Source organism: Mytilus edulis, chromosome 5, assembly GCF_963676685.1.
Source record: "Mytilus edulis chromosome 5, xbMytEdul2.2, whole genome shotgun sequence".
NCBI classification, from domain to species: domain Eukaryota; kingdom Metazoa; phylum Mollusca; class Bivalvia; order Mytilida; family Mytilidae; genus Mytilus; species Mytilus edulis.
The window spans coordinates 14,124,287-14,148,276 of record NC_092348.1 but is presented as its reverse complement, the minus strand read 5'-3'; the positions used below and the strand labels follow the sequence as shown (position 1 = coordinate 14,148,276).

General features: G+C 31.7%; 1 protein-coding gene across 11 annotated transcripts; it reads right to left on the bottom strand.

Moving 5' to 3' along the window:
• Nucleotides 1–978: 978 nt before the first annotated feature.
• LOC139523025 (uncharacterized) lies at nt 979–22,794 on the bottom strand. 11 transcript variants are annotated; one of them, XM_071316756.1, is made up of 12 exons: nt 22,654–22,794; nt 21,767–21,856; nt 19,505–19,616; nt 17,979–18,124; nt 13,715–15,154; nt 11,240–11,353; nt 8,115–8,168; nt 7,417–7,491; nt 5,385–5,593; nt 4,331–4,427; nt 3,698–3,835; nt 1,331–1,555 (listed from the first exon to the last, which is right to left on the bottom strand). In XM_071316756.1, exons 2-11 carry the CDS (start codon nt 21,815–21,817, stop codon nt 3,710–3,712), a joined length of 2,424 nt encoding a protein of 807 aa, XP_071172857.1. In that variant the 5' UTR covers nt 21,818–21,856; nt 22,654–22,794; the 3' UTR covers nt 1,331–1,555; nt 3,698–3,709. The 11 variants fall into 11 exon arrangements, 10 of the variants coding, with proteins under 10 accessions (XP_071172860.1, XP_071172862.1, XP_071172861.1 ...); XM_071316758.1 differs by having other exon boundaries at nt 22,641–22,779; XM_071316755.1 differs by lacking the exon at nt 22,654–22,794 and adding an exon at nt 22,057–22,308.
• Nucleotides 22,795–23,990: the final 1,196 nt, after the last annotated feature.

Sequence of the window (23,990 nt, the reverse complement as noted above, 5' to 3'; positions counted from 1 at the left end):
ATTTCTATGTAGCAACATCCCAGCGGCACCAGCATATAGAGTATATGTGTCTCAATTGATATGTTACTCTAGAGCTATCTTAGTACGTTGATTTTGTGGAACGAGGAATACTGCTTTCTCAAACGTTGCTAAGACAAGAGCTTAAGCTCATCACTCAAGAAATTTTACGGTCGCCATCATGAGCTAATTGGCCATTATGACAAAAGTGTGTCAGAAATCATATTTGATATTCTTCCTCAGTCATAATAACCTTCCATCATTACCGAACTGAACAAAGAAATAACACGACGGGTGCCGTATACAGTGCAGGAAATGCTTACCCTTCTGGAGCACCTGATTTCATTCCCGGTTTTTAGTGGAGTTCGTGTTGATTTTATTTATTATCTATAACTGTTGATGTAAATGTCCTTTCTGTTTAGTCTTTGTTTACTCCTTGGTTTTGATTGTTATTGTCTATTACATATGTACATATTATGTCCGTTTGTTTTATTCACGCATCGTTGTCAATATAATGGAATTTGATGCGACTGTCATGCAAACGAGAGGTTTATAGCTAGCTATAAAACCAGGTTCAATCCAACGTTTTCTACATAAGAAAATGCCTGTATCAAGTCAGTAATAAGACAGTTGTTATCCATTCATTTGATGTATTTGAGCTTTTGCTTAGGGACTTTCCGTTTTGAATTTTTCTCGGAGTTCAGTATTTTTGTAATTTTACTTTTCAAACCTTTAAGAGGACTGTAACAGAGGGTGCCTTTTAGTAAACATATTTTCCTTAGATCACAAAATGTATCAACACAATCCGATTGGGTCATGCTTCCTGTACTGAAACCAATCAACAAATCAATCATGATAACTATCAAACATTAAGATTAGATGCGTTGTAAATGTCATAGGAGAATCACATTTTTCTGCACCAATTATGATAAAATGAGTGTGTTGAAAAATTCTTTTTTTGAAGACATGACAACAAATAAATACGCAAAAGACGATTTAATATAGCAATACTTTCGTACAATAGTTGTCATTAGACCAACAAACCGCAAGTGACAGTAACACTACAGTATCACAGAAGTTTTAAAACATATACGTATAACATTTGTTTATTAAAATATATCAAATTGATATCAGAAGTGAAATCTTATAAATAAATATATAATATATCTGTTTTGTACAATATAAGTTATAATATATTCTTTTCTAATTTACAATTAATTTCAATTATGCAGTCGTATTTTCGATTTTTTTTTATCGCTACGGTTCACATCGCTGGATAATTGTCCCGTCTTCATATCGAAATGTGTTCTTGTACAAAAAGAACATTCTCTGAACATCAGTGTTTTGTGTATCAACGTAAGCACACATTTGTAAACGAGAGACAGGGCAATACAGATAAAAGCACAAATAAATTACATCCAAAAGTTTTTAAAGTCAGAAATCGCTGCTTAAAGATGTGTATATGGCAGTTTTCAATGAAATGTTCTAGGTGATTGGCTCCTCCTTCCAGATATTATCGAAATGTCCTTTGAACGTTCCCATCTCAGTATCTCACACTCTGATAAAACAGGAAGATATTATTAAGACATTGAAAATCAATATGTTAAATTCATTTTGATGTCTTACATTGAAAAAAAAACATGCATATGATGAGGACCGAAATTTTAAATAATACTTGTTAAATTTTTTTTGAATTTGAACTATTAATGAATTGATATACAGTTAAAGACTATATTGCATTAAGAAAATAGATATATACTTTCAGTGGATTTGTAACTCCTATATCATATTTAAAAGAAACAAATCATAGATTAATGATGTATGCATAAATGGTTAAAATTTATCATAAATATGTACATTTATTAGAAGCTATATAGAGTAAATACAAAATGTCACTTAAGAGTATGATATTATCTCTATTTGCATGCAGTAAACATGAAAAAGAGGTTTTATATCCACATGTGATTATACAATGAGACGTTACAATGAGTGAACACAGCAATGATCTAGTGAAGACACAACTATCACATTCTAATAATGTCCTGAATCTTAATGGTAATCTGATAAGTGAAATTTGTTATTCCTAATGAAAAAGGGCTGGACAACCCTGCTTATTTTTCTCGCAGCATAAAGGATGTTAATTCATATTTTCATAATTCAAAATAATATTTGGACCAAAAAGAAGGTTATAAACCTCTATGGTATGATTTTAATCGAAGGTACATCGATTTGTGCATTTGTACAATTAAGATTGAACATTTGTGACATTTCATGATGGGGTCCGTGTTGCTTAGTCTTTAGTTCTTTTTAAGTTGTTTATTGTATCCTATTATTTGTTTGTTTGTCTATATCTTTTTAAGCCATGGCGTTGTCAGTTTATTTTCGAACTAAGAGTTTGAATGTCCGTCCCTCTGGTATCGTTCGCCCCTCCCTTCTAACCATTTACGAGACATTCAAATTTGCAAATATTAAAACTAGTTTCAAATAATTTTGAAAAACATTTAATATTATTTCATAATACATTAAGAAATGCATTAGACGTTGTCGCAACTGTAAACCTAGGTTAAAATTTTAAATAGATTTTGAAAATTACCCTTCGAGTTACATAAGTGAATGGGAAAAAGTAATATTCTGTCACTATCTAAACAGAGAGAAACACTACATCATGCAAATATGCACTGAAAAAGTGATTGCAATATAAATGTTGTATATGCCTGCACCATGTCAGTCAAATTAAGGGTTCATAATTTAAATTGTCGTTTTTATATCCTTTTTTTGGTGAATAAATCCTTTTTTAAAATGACCATAAACTGTATGCAAAAAGAAAAAAAAAAACACAATTTGATTGTCGCCTTTCAAAACCATATTATGTTTTCTATACGAAATGAAAGCAAATCGCATGGTGTTACCATGAACATTTTATCTTAAATTTTAGTTATTCTTATGACTGCAATGACAGAAAAGGCTTTTCAATCTTCTCCTCTAATAAATGATTTCTATCAAAACTCATTAAAATTTGAGCTAAATGTATAGGTGTAGCCAAAATATGCGCCAATCTGTTGCTAGGATGAACAAACTTTAACTTAAAGTAAGACGTGCAATATTGCTCAATGTTGAAGTTCGCACGGTGACTTTTAGATAAAAAGCAACAACAAAGCTATGTTCCATCGATTTGGTCTTAATTAAGTGCATGTAGAGATTGGTGTCTTAACATCATTTACAAAGTTCATCCTTGATAAATCATTATTTTACTCGAATGTATTAGTAGTCAAAAGACATGAGAGATACATGCAGTGTTCACGAAACACTTAAGTATTTTACCAGAATATGGGATTATATAATTTAAATGTTACAAAGAAGATATAAGATTGAGGACAAGAGGTGCTTCATACGGTGAATGTAAAGGTCACACGAGGTACAGGAATTACCAATCTTAATGTTCACGTTGGAAAGATAAGGATAAGTGCATAGACAAAAATGATTGGGCGTGAATGTTAGGTATAACAGATTTGATTGTATTGGTCCAACCGGAAAGAATACAACTGTTCTTCACTCCAGAAATAAGAGGGTTCCAACTCAATGCAGAAACTATACAGTATAGAATATAATTGTTAGGTATTAAACTATCTGAATATATGGGTATATGGAGTTCTATAGTCTACAGGTGCAAGATTCCTCTATATTACTGTAGCACCCGTACCAACAACAATGTTCAGTCAGTCTTGAAAAAGCGTGGATTTCCTCTATTCTTACAAATGACCCTCCTTACTCGTCGACGGACATCGGACATTGGCTGATAACCATCTGAAGGTTTTAACGTTGCAGTAGGCTGCACTGACTGCATTGAAAAGAACCACATAAGGCTTAATACATTCTTAAGATATGAATGATGTTTTTATACTATAAGACGATTAATCAAAAATATTTTTCATGGAAATTTCAGCTTCAATTAACACTTTACATAATTCTATAATTCAAGCAACAATGAAAAGCAAAGTATGATATTTCGCACAACATTTAAAATATGTTAGTGGAATGAAAAAATGTAATTAGTGATTTTGATAATGAAAATGACATCAAATGTGTTGATTTCAATATATCAACGAAAGCACTTGTATCTGACAGCTTATACCATTAACCTAGCGCATAAATATTGATCTGTGTTGCGTCACAGTGTCTACTTGTTACTAATACAGTATACAAACATACAGAAAGGGCGTCTTGGTCACAATTTAAAAAATATCGTATGTTTTTTTGAACATTTTACATACTATCATTCTTATTTCGAAATTGTGAGAAGACGCCCTTTACGATAAACATAGGCATAACTTACGGCAGCCCTACGTGGCGTCGGAGATCGAAGAATGCTACTGGGTGGTGAATTTTCACATGATTTGGTTGTTAATAAACCTTCCCTTCTTCTGAAAAGACTACACATCAAGAAAAATGTCTTAATGCCATGCAATTAAGCAGTTTAGTTCCAATCTGATGACTTTGAAGTAGATGACACATGATTGATGGTTATAATTTATTTGAAAAAAACATTCTTCAGAAATATTGAGGTAAACTATAATATCTGTTATACAGAAGAAAAATCCTTCTTTATATATCGTCTTATTAATTGAAGGTTTTTAAATATCCAAATGATTTTACTCATAAAAACTTTTAATATTAAGCAAAAAAAGAAAAAAAATAGGTATATTTATGTTTAAAACAATGGCTACTCTAACAAAAAAGAATTAACTAACTGCATTATTTTACCCTTTAGATTCTAGTCTAATCATTCAGATCTACGCTACAACTCAGAATTTAACTAGCAATTACAATAGTGCTAACATTTTATCATATGTTAACCATTCCAAATGATAGTAATATGCAAAGGACAAATAATAGATATTTAAGAGAAGGTTTTTTTTTTTATCAATTTAAGATAAAAATATTTTGAATTTATGAAGAACGAAATTAGGAATAAATGAACTCTTAAAAATAGTTGACGAAAAACAGGATAAAACAGAAAAGTAAGAAAGGGTTTCTTCAGGGAAATTGTTAAAACAAATATAATTGTTACCACTTCAGAATGAAAACACATCGGTTTAAATTTAAAGGAGGGCATTCATCTGACAATGGTATTGTGTTTAAGGGGTTCACTCTGTCTACCTGAATCGGACACGCTTCTTGCAACGCTCATTGTTGTCCTAAAACCAAACATAAAATTACCCTTTATTTGATGAATAACATAATGAGGAATAGCTTTGTCTACAAGCTTCAAAGCAAAACATGCAGCTATCTAAGCAGCAAAATCCGAGAAACCACACAAGCATTCGCTCTAGCTACATTTCACTCCAAACCTGAGACTGCATCAGTTCACTTTGATGCATAAAACTTACTAAGGATTATGTTGTTCCATATCTACATACATATTCATAATTTTTGTTTTTACATCAGTATCTGTGTCCTCATTAGGTAGATATCTATCCATAAGTTGTTTATGGCGGTCCATCTGTTCCTTAACGTGAAGAAGCTTTTCTCGTACATGACCTATCGTCTTTATGGGGAAAAAGTAATCACCAGGAGGAACACGGGATTCAATGCGATACTGGAAACATTGAACAAAGCTGGATCATACTATCATGCCTTGTGTGTTTAAAGCTGTGCATGTAGTTACTTTAAGTCAATTTCAATTTTGATGTTATCTTTATAGAAAAATATTGATCGTTATTTAGTATATTTACTGAAACACTAATAATTAAAAAGAAATAGTCCTTAGGAAACTCAAAAAATGAAAAAAATAAAACATTAATTGTTTTTGTTTCTATCACAATGCACACATAATAACTTTTGGATAAAATTTCGGAAGAAAGAATAAGTAAATAAAATTTATTACTATAAGAAATTTGGATCATGCACACACCACCACTCGGTATAAAATCTGTTAATTAATTATTGACTATTATTTTAATTAGGACTTTAATTGGGTATGATTACTAAGGGATTTAAGGACTTGTTTATATACATAGCGACAAATGTTGAATCGAAATAGATATGTCACACAGAAAATTTTAGGGCCGCAAATCCGAAAGAAAAACGTTTGGTGTATCATTTGTAATATCTCAGTGTGGTTTGTCCTCTCTTATAGTGTGCTGCAGATGTCAAAGCTTTGGTAGAGTGTTGCATATCCAAATGTTACACAGCCTCAGAACTCAGAACGAATTTATGCTTTAAATACGTTATTAACACCTACTAATTTGATGAATTTCATACATTATGTGTTATTGGATATGCTTATTGTTGAAGGCGTACCGAACGGTAACCTATAGTTGGTTACGTCTGTGTCATTTAGTGTCTGGTGGACAGTTGTATTATTGCCAATTATACCACTTCTTTTCTTTTTATCTACATGTCATGTTTATTATTATTGTGTTTGCGCGAGTATTTTGATTTGATTTATAAATAGTTACCAGGATTATAAAAAAAAACTTTTTAAAAATTAAATACTACTATTTAAATATAAGATCGGTTTTAGCAATAAAACATACGGAAGTACCTCTTAGATTAAAAAATGAAGAAATAAAATATAAATTTGTTTTTCTTTAAGGATTGCTACCACTTTTACTGTTAATGTTTAAATGGCATGCTCATTACGTAGAGAAGAAAACTCCTGTGGAGTTTGAAAAGATACAGAAAGGAGATTAATTTTAAATTGTATATGTCTTCCTGTTTAGTAGATTAAAATAAAACATATGTGTATGTGTTTCTAGATCGTAAAAACGTCAATTTCATAACGTTAAAAATATCAAACTGGCTAGTATCGACAATAGAAGGGGTAGTTTTCTCAATCGTAGATCTCTTAACCGAATCTTAGAAAGAAACTTACAATCATAAGAAGACGTAATGTTTAAACTAATCGATATTTAACAGCAGCATCCTTACCTCTGATTTAACAAAACTTTATCTTTTCAAGGCATTTAGAAAAGGAAAACATATACAATGAGCATAAAGGATATACAAGCTAAGCATCTAACAAGCTGTCGTTTAAACGGATAAGGGTTTTTTATGAAACATGTTAAATTCTACAGGTTCAAACTATTAAATCTCTTATATCTTTAATATTGATAGTACTAAAACATATGTCACTAAATAACCCTTAACTACAAGGCATTTTATTAATTTTCATAAAGGTACCCGGTAATGTTGAATAAAAGTTGAAAAAAATGTAACAGCTTTTTTTCAAGAAATCGTCTCATAATAACTCATTGAAAAACAGAAGAGTGTAAATGTAGTTAAAGGCAACAGTAGCATACCGCTGTTCAAAACAACATGTTTTAATAACTAGGGTACCTTTATAAAAAAGAAGAAGCTTCAAAGCAAACTACTCTGCAAGAAGATAAACAAAATGTTTAAAATAAAACTTGTACAAACCTTCCATGACATGAGGTTTTTTGGTTTTGTAACGTGGCCCTCTTCATCCCAGTGCGACTTTCCACCGTAGAGTGGCTGAAACATTTGGATTTAAAGGTATTGACTGCCACTTGTTGCGCATCAATTCTTCTTCAATAAACAAATCACATGCGGCAAGCAAACACGACAAGATATATGATAATATGTATTTGCCCCCGTGTCATTTAACAGGGTCATGTGGAAAGACAATTGCATTGTAAACAAGCGCATCTCATGGGTTTGGCAACATATTGCATTGCCAAAAGCCGTTAAACGCATAAAGCCATGCTGATAGTCAGAAACAAGTGCTTTCGTTTTTATAATGATTACACTTAGATGAAAATGATGATGAAAAAACATAGAAAAAACTAAAAACAGATTATTTGTCAGAAAATTACAAATTTTCGTCAAAAATAAGCATTTTACCTTTAAGCTTTGGAATTAATCTTTACTTTAAGAAACATAATAATATCAATTTTAAATGTTTAATAGAAATCGATTTACTGGTGCTCGATATAAGACAGAAATCATCTGCAACATAAATATAGGGAAAATCTAAGCTACAAAAAAATATAAAAATATAAGGTAAATAAGTTATCTTCATTAATAAAAACTCCAATAAATTTGTAAAATTCTGACTTGAATCGTTTGAACTGCAATGACACTGATTCAATACTCACTGACACTGTAGTAGCTTTTAATCCTGTTGTGATTTGTGTTGGAATAGCTTCTACCTGAAAAATTCCTCCTCCAGTTAATATGTACACTAAAGGGCAATGCTATTACTTTTTCATGCTACACTGGTCTCTTTTAAAGTATTTTATAAACACATAGATGTATTACTAGCGAATGAAACACAATTCTGTTTCTCTTTAAAATTTTCTGGTTTTACCTTTATCATGAACATCCAAATGTACACATCATGAAAAATATACGCAGAAACATTGGGAGATATGTCGCCCTAGACATACTTATAATAGCCACTTGCAACTAAGGCCATATTTATCTTAGTGAGTTAGAACCTTAATTTTTGGAACTGTCTACATTTCAGAGTTGCAAAATAAAACATCGAACCATAAAAAAAAAAACAAATTAGCAAATGATTGTTATTTTGTTTGATTTAGAAGATATTTAAACGTTTTGAGTTTGGAGTTGTATTTTATTCAAATGACCAAGGAACGGATTCCCTATCTATTTTTGAAATCAGTAAAAAAAACAGTCATAAATTTCAAACTTTTGTCATGGATGTTTACAAAATAATAAATTTATATGATTCGTTAACTTTTCTGAAATTTGGAATAAAAATGTGGTTTTTCAGATTATTGTTTTCTGATTTTAAATAACAACGAAAAAGAGTAGTTTTGCTTATTTACATTTCAAATCGCTAGACACCTTGTGTTCTCGACTATCGGGAGTGTATTTATCTGGTATATTTAAAAATTTTGAAGTTACAAATGGGGCCGTTTTTAATTAAAATGAGTAAAATACTGCGATTGCGATGTGTTACAAATAAAATATTCTCAGACACAGGGGTCACTTCTCAATTAATTTGATGAATTTAATGCCTGATATTTGAAATAAAAAACTTTGTATTGAGAAGATTGCTTGATAAGTAAATGGTTGTCAAATCGGCAGAGAACATTTAAGCGAATTGGTAGAACTTTTTTCGCGGAAAAATAAGACAACTTGGTGACATTTTTAACCGATTTTAGAAAAAACAATCAAATGATGAAAGACCATATTAGCGTTGTTTATCCATTTACAATATAAAATAGTAGAATGACCAATTGCAATGTCAAAACTAGACAATATGAGATTGTTTTATTAATCTAAATACAAGAAATCTAAGTACATTAAAATCAATTATGTATTTTAAATAATAAGTTTTAGGTACCAATAATTACAAAACGGTTCTATTTGGGAATGTATATTTAATTGATTGTACATAATGGAATCTTTACTAATTTTCTACAAAATATTGACCATATAATTAAATTAAGAACTGTTCCTTCTCCTAATCGTATTGCATTTCTTAGCCTTTATAATCTGTGTCGATGTCGATTCGATGAAGGGATTCGTCCTTGAATCTTCTTTTTATTTGTTTTAACATCATTGGTGCCCATGTTAAACCAAACCAATTTAAGTAAGATTATACCCTGTAACTACGGACTATCAAAAATAAATCGGAATCGATTAAAAAGTAAAATAACGAAAATACCGAACTCCAAGGAAAATTCAAAACGGAAAGTCCCTAAACAAAATGGCAAAATCAAAAGATCAAAAACATTAAACGATTTTACAAATGGCCAAAAAAAATGTTTAAAATTTTCGCTAAAATGTTCTACGCCCTGTTGAATATCTGTTAAATGGAATACTGAATTAAAATACCACAAAAGATAATTCCATTTCAGTTATATTATTAAAAAGGTAACTTTTGCATCTATAGAAAGTGAAACTGTATATGAATACCGCAAAACGATATATAACAAACGTGTATACTCTCGAAGTTATAAATTAAATATCTGAAAAATAAAAGTATAAATAGATCGTTTACGTAGATCTTCCAAAAATCAAATTTCTATGTTTTTATCGAAATCCTTTCTACAACTTTGGAAAAGCAGATATGTTGCTGCACTGTAATTTTCGTTTATTGATTTTTAATCGTTTACTGAGAAGGCTTTTTTTAAATTTTGTGTGCAGTCTGAAAAATTCCCAGTAAATGCAAAAGTTGGCATCGCGTAACCAAATATATTGTTTGATATTGGATAGGGTGACGAGAAAATATTATTCAATGTCTTATTATTGAAATTTTGCGATATTCACCTCCAGTATAAACATTTGTACCTCTATATTCAGAATACTTTATTTGTTATATTTCATAAAGTATAAAAGTTACATATGTCATATTTCGATACACGTAACATATCAGCCATGATCTAGTCGCTTAGAAACGATCAATAAAGTCTGAAAGATATTACCTTTATTCACTGGGGATCAAAATATCCAAAACTTATTACAAGAATATTGACATACCATTCATTATGGGTTTTAAAACCCTTAATAAATGCATTTTTTATTTTAAAAATAATTGGAACTCAGCTTGCATGATATGAGTACTTTCTTGAAATTCGTAAAATTCAGATTTTTGTTTTCAAAGACTAAGGTTTGTTAAATAAAATATGATGATATAATAATTTTTATACGCATTCAATCTGATCCAGCATGTTTTTCTTTAACTCCTATCGTAGAAAAGTATTTTTCTTGTACCATTCAAAATCAATGACGCACAACTTCTGCTAAACAGTGAACAATTTTGATTAGAAACATGAGACACAGTGTAGCAGTAAAAGTTCTACATGCAGTATAGAGAAAAACTCGAAAAGTCTAATATAATCACTCTTTTCTAGAACTATCTTCTATATAAAATATGATGCTAATATTGGAATTAAGGATTGGAATAAAACACTAGACAGTTGTATATACTGGTAAAGGGAAGAGGAGATGGAAACTTGTCCAAATGATTTGGAAATTTAAAAAAAAAGTGGCCTTAATCTTTATTTGAGGTCATTTTAACACCCTCAAACCTGGGAATTTTAAATTTCTCGCACCTCATAAGGCTATATCATGACGATAGGGAAGATAGGAATAATTGACAGGCATTGAACTGCCTTGCGTGTAAAGACAACTTCTGTTCAAACATGAGTTAAGGAAAATTCCATGAAAATGAAAATGGGTTTTTAGGTAGAATCATTTATATCTGAAATTATTGTCTTTTTCGTTGTTTAAAAACGGGACACTAATTTACCTCATATTCACGTTCCTCTCTTTTCAGCTCCCTCATTTTATTAGCAGCGTAGTTGGACTTTGGCCTTCTTCGGTGTGGGGTTGAAATCTCGACTTTATTTCCGACAAGTGCAGCCTGTTTATAATGATATAATTATGAGGGTAAGGGTAGATAACCAAGGAAGGAAAGTGTTTCTGTCTCTTTGCTGTTTAAGATGTTCGCTACATATTGTTCTTACTCTAACTTTACATTCTTCATTTAATGTTCTACGCGTAAAAGATAAACACTAAGCGATGACATTAAAGGTCGTGTTCTTTATTATATGCAAACGCATTTTCAAAAATAACACTTTGCAAGTAATGTCTATTGATATATTATATTTTACGTTTATCCTGATATTGAAATGATAAATTATACAATATTAATTTAAAAAAAAACTGATCTATATGTTATATTCATTTTGATTTAAATTATATAGGGATCATTTAAAACTTATTAAAATGCTTTGATAACGTAAAACCAGCACAGTTACAAGATTCGAGTAGCGAACATCCTTGAAACATTTATCTTATCCTGTCGAAAAAAACATCTTTGTAAATAATTATCAAATTAAAATACATAATTATTGCTTTTACTCCATTAAAAGATAAACAAATAATACTTGAGTAATACTATATATTTGAGATTATAATTGAATAATTTTCGATATATGAGGTTATACTTGAATATCAATGACAAGTAATACCAATGACAATTAATCACTTTTAAAACTTCAGATTTATTCCCTTTTCTTTGATTTAAATGTTTGAAATTCAAATAAGTGAAAGAGACAGATAGAAGAATAAAAATTACATGCAACAAAATTATCATGCCATACCAAAATATAACAGCAATGTCATGTTCAGCAGTAATCCCATCATGCTTTGCTTTTTTCAGCAGTGACAACACGCATGCTTATCTGAAAATGAAGAATCTAACAGGGTGAGTTAGTTGGCTTGAATAAGCAATGCAAAACACGCGCGCATGTCTTTCCCATGAGAATCAACTGTAGCAATACGTTTAAAGCATTTGACAAAAGACAGAAATTATTACTTTTTAAAATTGAATTCACATGACAACAAGGAATTGCTCAACACAAAAAAGCCAGAAAGCCACGGCTGAATGGGTCTGCAGTTCTGGAAAAGGCTGGTTTGACTTGCTCCATAACAAACTTACAAGTCAAGTCCACCCTTTTAATATTGATGAATTTACGTTGACAAATATAACAATAATTCCAAAAAACAATCGAATGCAGGTGAAAATATTTTTTTTTATCACCTTTCTATATTTTTTGCGTTTTAAAGATGATGAGAGGCCCTCGCTTGGGTATCTGCCTGGTATAACATCTTTTAAAGTAGCAAGGTACCGACGCATGTACGTAGGTCGATAACTTGATATATAAGGCTGGTACATTGACTGGTAAGGTTGGTACTTTGGAAGCAAAAATGAACCAGTAGCTGTATTGATGACTCTTCTGGCAGCAACTCGTCCTCTTAGTTCTTCCATAGGGGAAATAACTATATTTCGGGCGAAATTAATCGGTGGCATTGACTGCTCCCTTACAGCCGGGGCTCGTGACTTGGCATAGAAGACACGGGAGCGTCCTTGAAAAGCAGGCCTATTTAGAATTACAACTACCTGGTTGGAACGTCGGGAAGTAGGAGGGCAGGATACAGCTCGGCTTGTCAGTGGCGCGGGTCTGGCGACAACCGATGTTGCACGTACCCGGTTTGAAGTCACTGAAGATCTAGGTGATACATATGTCTCTGTGTCAACCTGTTACCAAAGGAGGGAAAAATAAAAAATACTAGTAACCATGGTAGCATTCAGATACTGAAAAAATATACCTTACCGTAAAATCAATGATTTTTTGTACACATTTATGGCAGGTTTTGAAACACGGACCCAGTCAACCGTTCTTTCAGTGAAAATAAACCGAAATATGTTCATTCTCATGGGCGTTTATAGATTTTGCTTATTCAAGCAACCTTCTGTTCGAATTAGAATAAGCAGCACGAAACAAAACTAGTTAGACATACATTCAGATCGACTACTCCATATTCTAATTTTAACAAATATTTTTGATACATTTTAGAAATTTTTCGCCAAAAAGAACACAATGAATTCAAATTCGAAAGATGAACTCATTACTCTTTATGAGAATATTTTGGTACTAACATATATATATATGTGTTAAAAGATAAAGGGAATTAAAATAAGGTCCGCCAACGTTCTAGGGAACTCTCTAGGTAATTTGGAACTCATACGAGGTTATACTTTAAAACTATCTGGGAGATTTGGTAACTCATTCGAGGTTATGCGTGCTCTATGAAAAAAAGGTGGAGTAAAAACACTCAAAACCTGAATATTATACACATCGTGCTTTATACTATTTCTAGTTAGAAATGCAAATATAAATGGTATAAACAAGGCAATGGTCTGGTCATTCCCAGTTACCTTGATGTTGATTTTTTCCAAAGTTGACAGTTCCGTGCCTTTTGCACTTCCTTGATACAGTTCCACGGTGTTAGCGTGACCAGGTAAGTGGTCATTGAGAGCCTTCATGCCTTCTTTTTGTGATACAGGGAATACCACTAATGAATCAGTTATGTCCGTGTCTAGGCGTTTTCCATACCCGCTTGCTTTAAATCTGTTTTCAATGTCCTCTAGGCGTTTTCGGAGATTACTGATTGGTAAAGACTCAGATGAATATCGCACAGGTGATGAAAATCTAGGAATATATGACGAACCTCGTACCGGCGATAAAGCACGTGAAAAATTTCTATGAGACGATGTAATGATGGGATATGAATGACCCTTATATTTTGATGTAATTTCGCTTAAGGTTTTATAACCAGTCTCAAGTCTATTTCTTACTTCTGCTCTGAATGCTCTCGAGTCATCCATATACCTACTGAATGCAGAATCAGATGCAGTTGATGCATATGTGGCCGGACCGGCAAGCATTGGACCCTTTAGTGTAAGTGGACGTGCTATGTAGTGAAATCCCATATTTTCTCCTTTAATGGGATCTTTATATTCACCTTCGACGCTTATTACCAAACTAGCATTATCATACTGATCTAAATCTACGTGTTTTAATGCTTCGCGAGCCTTGTGTGCTGTATGTGCGACCACGTCGTGAAATACAAGGTCGTCTTTTATTCGGGATTTGTCCGGATCAAAATCTGGTTCCTTTTTGGACGGATGATAATGTGATACAGCATAATCGGTCATACTTGGAACTTGACATTTATAATCATCACTATCAAAATTCATTTTACTGCGTGGACCAAAGGGAATATATTCGATTGGAGAAGGAGACCTTTCTCTATTGACATAATAATAATCACCATCCCCGCCATCAGTGACACTTTGGTAGTCTTGGTAGTCGTCGTCGTCATCACGATACTCACCGTTAGATACGAGGTCATCATTCGATGCAATAGATTCAACATCTAAATAGGGATAATATCTTGGGTTTGTTCCAGGGCGTACCGCTCGCCTTTGTACTAACTGCTTATAGTAGTTACCAACTTTTCTATGTGGTAATCTTCGTGCTTTATATCTGCGTGGCCCAGTCCCGTCGTCTCTTTCAGGGGAGGATCTTTCGCTCTGTGTTGGTGTCGTGTAGGATGAAATTTCCGACACATCGTCTCCGTTATATAGCTCGGGAATTTGATACTTTCGTAATGGGGACGTCCAATCAAGCTTTGTTAATATGCCCAACGGTTGAACGTTAGTTGTTCCTCTATATATCGGCGGGGCAAGTCGTGGATAAGCAATTGGTTTCTTTATACAAGATGGTGTTATCGAAGACGTCGAGCGGGGTGAAAAACGCCTAGCTGGAGTGAGAGAAGTAGTCTTCTTATCTTGGATAGCAGGCATCGTTGAAGGCTGCATGAATATGTGATTGATTCCATATAAATTTTATATTCATGTTTAGTGTTTTGTGGTTGGCCTATGAGTTGGAAAATGCAGTTTAAATAGTATACTGTGGTGTTTGAGATATGTTAACTCTAAGTAATTGTGTTTTTGCGAACTAGTAACTTATCAAAAAGAGCCATTCTCTTAACAAGGTCAGCATATCTATTATGGGAATATAGTAAACTTAGTTCCTATCCGTACCTAATGACATTTATATTATACTATTTTGAAGCATTCTTTAGTCTAAAATTAAACATAAGACATTGGTGCTTCGAAATAGTATAATCTCAATGTCAAAGAGAGCAGGATTATCCCCGACTTTAGTTTTGTATGTCTAAGCTTTTAAAAGTTGTTCACATATGATGAAAATGATTGTTACATATATACACTTTGCATAGACAATGCCTTCATGAAGTGTTTTATTTTAAGATTGCAGAGGGCAAATATAGTATAGAAGTTCCATACCAAACAGGAACATAAATTTTGCGTAAGAAAACAGATGTCATATTTTTAAAATGTAACTCCACCAAAAGAGCCATCTTAAGTACAGATTGATAAAAGTTTTCAAACGATCAATAGCTAATAAAAAAGCAAGAATATAGTACAGGGTTGAAAAGTATTTCGCTGATATATATTGGTTTCATTTTTAACACTTACAGGTAGATGGGGTGTCTCAATTATAATCCATAGAATGTTTTAATAATTTGCCAACATGTAATTAATATCATGCTTTAAAAAAAAATTGGATCACGGGGCTTATTTTCACGCAACACAGTGTTCAAAATTGACAGATGTTGTATAGGTTATGCATGGAAAACCCAATTTTTTGCAATAAAGCGTAAAATACACCATAGAATTAATAGTAATAGTATGCTTTCAGTTTAGAAAAAGTAAAATTGGTCACCGGACCCGTTTTCTTGCAACATAATAAAGTAGGTAAATTCCTAACACATTCTATTGTAAAAGTACCTTTATCTGAATTATCTGCCCTTGCATTTGAGTTGTTTCCCCTTATGTGGCAAAGTTATGTGAAAAAAAAAAAATTAATCAAACAAAAGTTTTCTGTTTTTTGTAAAATACAACCAAAAATATGATAAAACATGTCATTTTCTATATTGAAATGAAAGTTCTTACACATGAATTACCTACTACTCTCAAAATTTGCACATTCTATTAAAGATCTAGACCTTGTTTTCTTGTATTTCTAAATTCAAGATGGAGGAAGACACCCTATCTACCTTAAAGGAAATAAGGGGTTTCAACATGTCAACAGCAATCGAATACTTGACCTTTTTTTTACAAAGTCGGAGACAATAACCTTATTCTTTAAAAGATTTTTTTTCTAGAAATATGATTTTATCAAAATCTTGATCAAAACTCCGATCAACTTTTAAGACAGATTTGTTGTAATGTTACAATTTTGTTCCTTTTTTTTTAAATAAACAAAACCAATCATAGGCCAACTCTTTATGTAAACTAAATTTATTTACTACGAAGGAAAAACAACAAACATAATCAGGGATTTGATTGAACTGGGTCCATGAAACAATAAAACGGCCTGCCATATTGTCCGTTAGATATAATTGTAAAATAAAAATAAAAACTATAGGATAATTAACATTCGTATCTTTTATAAACACATTGTGTCAGAACTATGTGTAAGAGTCTCTTTCTTTGTCATATTTGAATAGTTTACAACCTATGATAGAAAAGTCTGATATTAAATATGTAAAACAGACACATTTAGTGTTTTTAATCTGATGTATCAATTCATGTGTTTGGCAGATTGCCATTGATATTACATACTCAGCAGGTTGTAAGTGTCAGATCCGATAAATCGATGAATTCTGTCAATTTTTAAGTAAAAAACAAATAATCACGAATTGCAGTTTTGCCAAATATTATTAAACAATAACCCCAGAACATCTTGTAAACAACATACATCGGTTTCCCTTTAACCGTTTCCATGACAACACGCTTTATAATTTGTATAGTTTTCTTAATATTAGTTATGCTAACGCTTATTATATACAAAAGTTCGATTTTTTTTCGAAGGATTGTGAAACTATATTGATAATGTAGGATTTTTTGTTGAAATTTATTTTGGAGACTGCATCGAGTAAAAATACTACAATGCCGAAAATAATTAGGCTTCAATTTTAATCAAACAATAAAAAAGAATTTCGTTTCAATAACGACATACAGGGGTTATTGTTTTTTTCTTTTATACAAAAATATAGATATATAAGAATTGTTTGAACTACACAATTGCATGTGTATGGTGTAAATCGTATATTTTTTTTTCTTTAGTTATGGTCTTGACGACATTGGTCCAAGGGTAACGAGAACCGACAATTACGCCTACGAAAAATATCGAAATTATACTACTAGTATAATAGTTTAACCAGTCCAATGTGAATTGTAAATGAGTCATTCTGGCACTATATCTCATTTTAATTTTCATTGGACGGCAAAAATCTGGTTCAAAATCCAAATATGGCGTATATTGTAAAAGGTATACATCAAAATAAACATATATTTCATGTTTCAGACCACAATTTTATAATAGTAAGCTGAAACCAAAACTTAAACGTCATAATGTATGAACGAGCGAACCGTCGGTGGCACAAATCCGAAAACATATACATGTTTGTGTTACTTTAAAATCCACATTGGTCTGGTTTAATCATAAAGTTTCAAAATGTATGGTAGTTTTCTATAAAATTTTAACAATAATAATTTTATTATACATATTTCATTAATTGTAAATAAATTATGAAAAGTGCAAACTTACAAGTGCCCTTGCGGCGTCCCTCAACAGCATTTGGTCTCTACTGCGTGATTTGGCTGCTACATCGTAGGTGTCATCCATTAAATTTGATGTGTAAACCAGCTCATCGTTGACACCTCGTCTTATGTCGTTCTCCTCTCTGGATGTGTCTTGATAGAAAAGAAAATGTTTTGACAATTGCATTCAAAAGACATGAAAGATGGCAATGTTAAAATTAAAAACTTGATTGTAATATAAATTCTTCGTTAAGACTCTACTACAAGTAGACAACTGCTACTAAAGCATCATTTTATAAAAAGTTATTTTAAAATTTCAAGGTCAATAATGGATAGTATAAGTAGCAACCCGTCTGAACTAAACAATATGTGCAAGTTTATAATAATTATTATTAAATGCCTTGAAACTCCTGGATAATCACTGTATGTCTCTACTTTACATTTGTTTTTAAAATTTATACTATGTACCTCAAGTGACAAATATTTCATAATTATTTAGAACAAGAACGAATTTATAGTTTGAGTGGGAGTCAACCAGATGGGGGGAAAGACATTTCGATGGCAGCTAGAAAAACATAGCATGCTTGACAGGGGAATAAATGCTGTCTGTCAAAATGCAATCTGTAAACCTCTGAAAGAGTTCGTGCAAGGGTTCTCCGACGTATAGATAGTATGTCTACCTACGAAAGGCATCGGCATTAATTTCCTAATATGCCGATCGTTTTGCCGAAGTCACACAGATATACAGAAGCTCTTTTTAAGCCTGTGTTATATTGTAGGGTGAGATAAACTAGACATGAACATATTTCTATACATATCAAATTTTAATACAGAACGATAACAAATAAAAAAACAAAAAAACAAAACAAAAACAAAACAAAAAGGGAGTTATGCAAAATTGATCGACCAAAGTGAAGGGCTGGCCATTGGACAGCCTTTAGAATAATGTATACTGAAAAAGTGTAACTCTCCATGTGCATGCGGCATCGGACGTCTGTTGGTATAAAATAAAACACCCTCCCTCGGTATGTGGTTTTATTATCAGATCGGAGAAGTCCATTTGACTATATTTCTATTCAGTCCATCCTTGGTGTCTATAATTGCAGGATAGCAAATAAAAAAAACTTAGATCTAAATAATAATAACAAAAAGATTTTTTTGATGGGGGGAAAAGGGGGCATCATGTCAGTTTCACTGTTTATACCTTCTTGGTGAAATACCGGTAAGTGTATGTTTCCCCCCCAAAGCATAGTTTGAACGTTAGTTGATATTGATACCTACGGTTGGCATTTTAAGAAAACAAGTAGGACTAATTATTTCAATTTGTCTTTAGTAGAATTCAGAAAAAAGTCAATATTGAGGACCACGTGTGTAAAGGGTGAAGCAATCATTATATGTAATAAACACGCTGTATATCTCAATTTGGCGAGACAATTGTCTCAATAGCAGCTATGCCAAAGCAAACATAAACGTTACAATTTGTCAATGCCTGGGCAAATGCGGATAATTTTGTAATACACTGTTAAAACTTACCATAATATGATCTTGGTCTGATGACCTCGGGGATATAGGTATCCTCGTATAGGGCAGATCTTGATTGTGGGGCATATGACCATCTCTTGAGTGCTGAATGTCCTTTTGTGCTCTGTTCAAAGAGGAAAAACAAAGCTATTTTTATACTTTGAAAATTAACCTGTTGATCAATTGACTGTTAACATACACTGAAATAAGTTTTTAGTCCCTTTGGAAAATTACCGAATAAATAATTTAGTTCAATGTGTAGCTCAATAACACTATGTTTTAATTAAGTTTTTTTTTATTTCATTAATAAAGTTGTGACGGAGGAGGGTGGGGAACCATCCCTTACGCAACGTTTTTTTTCATTTACAATATTCAGACAAAAGTAAATATATACATCAATTTAACCATTGAAATCCAGCAAAATTTGTTAACATTTTGTGTTCTGTCGATAAAATCGTTTACACTCACAAATTGTCACTTTTAAAAAAAAGTTAAAGATTGGATTGCAAATAGTTTTCGGCACGAGCTGATGGACTCGTGTATAAATTATATTCAACTTTCTATAATCTTAATATTGAACGACCAAGCCTGCATGTAGATTAATCAGTTTAACAAAACTGTAAAAAAGTGTATGTTGTACATTCACTTGCCTCTACTAATAATGTATAGCCTGTTTACGAACTGCTGATGCCAATAATTACATAGAAGCTATTTCACCTTGAATATTTGGCAAGGCCGTGGTTGTTTCTACTTTTAGTAATTGGTAATCGGATACTTCTTGCGCGAGCGGCTTATGATTGAGATAAAAATAAAACATGACTGTACACACAAGCTATTGATATTATCTATTTTATTATTTGTTTCATCTTCATAATAGTTATCATATGTTTCCAAGAATAAAGGCTTAATTGATTGATTTTGATAATTGATTGTGTAATCGTCTGTATATATATATGTCATTATTGATAAAGAAAATATGATGAAGTGTGTGGTTTGATAGCAGAATTGTATAAACTTGTATATGATGACGTGCAGACATCATATCAAGATAACATTCTTTTACCAAAGTAGCAATAAAGATGATTGGAGAAAGTTCTATAAGTTATATTTTCTGATGATCGTCGATATTAATAAGAATAATATTGACAATTATATAGATATACCGTAGTTATAAAATACTAAAATTTAAATCATTGATATTTTTATGCTAAAGTATAAATTGAAGAAAACCGAAACAAAATTTTCTAATTCAATTCAGCGAATGTAGAAAACTATACTGGATCTCCCTCACATCAGCAAATTATAAATATCTATAAAATTCTAGATTTGTTTCGTTTATTATCTACATCAGATACATCGATGAGGGTGTAAGCACGATATAATGTATCAAAATATTACTGTTAATGTAAACTAAAATAGCTTTCAAAGATTAAGGAGGGAATCTTTCATCTAGTTCCATTATACAGAAAAGATAAACACAGTTTATTCAATAACATTTAATTTCATTTTGGTGTCAATACAATTTGAAATACAAATGCATTTATAATTACATCTAGAACGAAAAAAACTATTTTTTCTATAAGTTCACCGGCTAATATTACAGGTAAAAATCAGAAACGATATTTTTTTCTCTAACATTAATCAGCTTATCGAGAGAAAAAGAAAATATATGTACATATTCTATTACAATCATGAAAAAATACACATACATTTTTATTACCCTGCACTAATACATTTAGACAAACATATTATGCTGGTACGAATTTTTAAAGTATATTGTATGTTGAGCGGATCAAATATACACAGGGACGAAAGGAAGACTTATGTTAAAGTGACAATGTAACACCATTAGGATGATAATGCTTAAATAAAAGTATGATTTCCTGTAAAATCTTTTGTTTACTTGGTAAAGATTTGTTCAAATAAGATTAACTCAAATAATAGCAGTTATATAATTTCTGCTGCTTTACTGGCTTTTCAAGTTGGAGAAATCGATCACGGAAGGGGGGTTTTAATTATTCGGGTTAAACTTAGATGGAATCAAAACTAATGTCGAAGAAATCCGATTTTTATGAAACGATCCAATTAAAAAAGTCTATAGACAGGATTTAAATTTTGGGAATAAACATTATGTATACAGCGCCTTCTTTTTTACTGTGATTTTAAACTGACACCAGAGGTGTTGCTTTGACTTATTGTATATAAAAATGTTTGAATTGCAAACAATAAAGCATGTAAATTCCAGAACAAGCATAATATACAAAAAATACTTACAGCGAAGTATCCTGGTGGCACCGATGAATACCTGCTCCTCCTGACAGTCATTTCGTTTGTTGAACTTGATGAACGATCTGAGGGTCCTGCCTGCCAACAATAAATAATACACATTAGAAAGAAAAATAAACAAACTAGCTGTCGAAAACAAATCAAGCAAGCACATTTATTCAATTTTTATCAAGCAAAAGCAATGTTTCAATACTGAACTAATCCTTTTCCCCACTAAATTCGAAGACTGTTCCTATACGAATCCAAAAATTTTCCGGAAGTCAGGAAATGTGACGTACCAAGTATTTGTTCCATCTGGAGTTTCCTGGGAATAACATCTTGCCCCTTATGCTTTCTGACTATACAAGAAAGAGAAGTAATATTTCCTTGAAAAGATCCTAAAAGCAGGAAATAATAGTTAAAATCCACAGAAAAAGAGAGGAGAATACTGCCACTCCAGCTAGGCTTTTAGTCGAATCTAGCACTTCATACTCCAAGGAACTTGTGTTCTTTATAAGGTGTGCGCGATACACACATAAGAATGCCTGAGTACATACATTCTAAAACATCATCTTTTATCATGAAAACACGTATTGATGCACGTGGGCAGGTAACAGTTAACGAATAGCAAAGCAGAAGACTTATTTACTGCTGATGAATCCAATAGATATATTTGAAGACATATCATACAATTCCTGTTAGCATAGTTATGATAATCCGCTAATTTAATTTGTCAGCACATACATGTCAGTCGCGTACACACAAAAAATAACATGCTACAAAATAATGAACACAGCAAGAATCCAAGTTCTATAAAACAGAACTTCAGATGGTATCACTGATGATAAGAAAAAGCAACAATAACAAAGCAATATAGCAATACAATGCAAACTTACTTTTAGGGGTGAAAATCGAAATGCAAAAACTACGACTGTTCAGAGTTACAAAATTATAGAAAGATCCAAAGCCGAGAGTAAGTTCGATGCCACAAGAAAAATGTACTCGGTTACCATGTACATCAATACATGGCCCCATCCATTTGAAAGAGGGTAATATCCGGTACAAACATCATGCCTACCTTTCCAATCTATCAATTCTAATTAAAAATATTAATTAATATTAAAATTGCTTTTGTCATAAATTATTTAATATGAGTCACGTGTTATCATATTACAATAAGTAAAAAGAGGGATGACTAAGACAATTGCAATTAGCGCATAATTAATAAAAACTTAAAACATTTATTGTTGTGAATGCACACCCCTGAAGATGGACTGATCCATTTAAGATTCCTCGACAATCGTCAGCATCTGCCTAAAAATGGAGAGTGATACTGAACGTGTTCAGGTATCTCTCTTTGATGTAGATGTGCTTAGTTACTAGTATACATCGATAGCAACCAAAGACGTAATGCTAATGTTTTCTATCATTTGCACACGTTAATTGATTGCGAAGTATTTATATGTGCACAGCAGTCGGAGTTTTTTGTTAATCAAGTTATAAATTTTATATGAATTAACTAATTTCGTACTGATTTTACAAGACTCGAAGCTCACATTGATTGATCTTGATTCATTAGGTATAGAAACTAGAGCAAAGTGGAATATAAAACAAAACCATTCAGTGAGCTCAGACCTAAAAGTTTACGGAAATAATGATCGAGGTGGTTACATGACTTAATATATTTTTTTTTTATAAAATGTTATTGTAAAACTTCAAATGAGTTTAACAATGATCAATAGAATATTAATAGTGTAGACTAATTATTTTGACATTTTTTACATAGGTTTATTTTTTATAGCTACATGTACAAGGTTAAATGCAAAATAATTATTATTCATTCGATTATGACAGATTACATAATAAACACGAACAGAAAGGTAAATATTAAGATAAGATTGAAAGCTCTGATGGTGCTGTAATAATGTGTTCCAGTCATATTTTTATATATTTCCAAGATATTAAATCCCACCTTATGATATATTTAGTTTAATGATTATATATATATTACAGACTGCAAATTCATATCATCTGGTTCCATCATATTCATCTATTATTCCAAGATATCTTGGTTTTCAATCATTTATCTTAATCGCACTGACGTAAAACAAATTTTAAAAATACTTTTAACATTTATAATAGAAATACAAAGGATATAGGGTTTCCATCTTTGACATACAGTCTCTACATGCAGAGCAAAAACACATACAACGCTTGTTTTGCTGTTCATTAT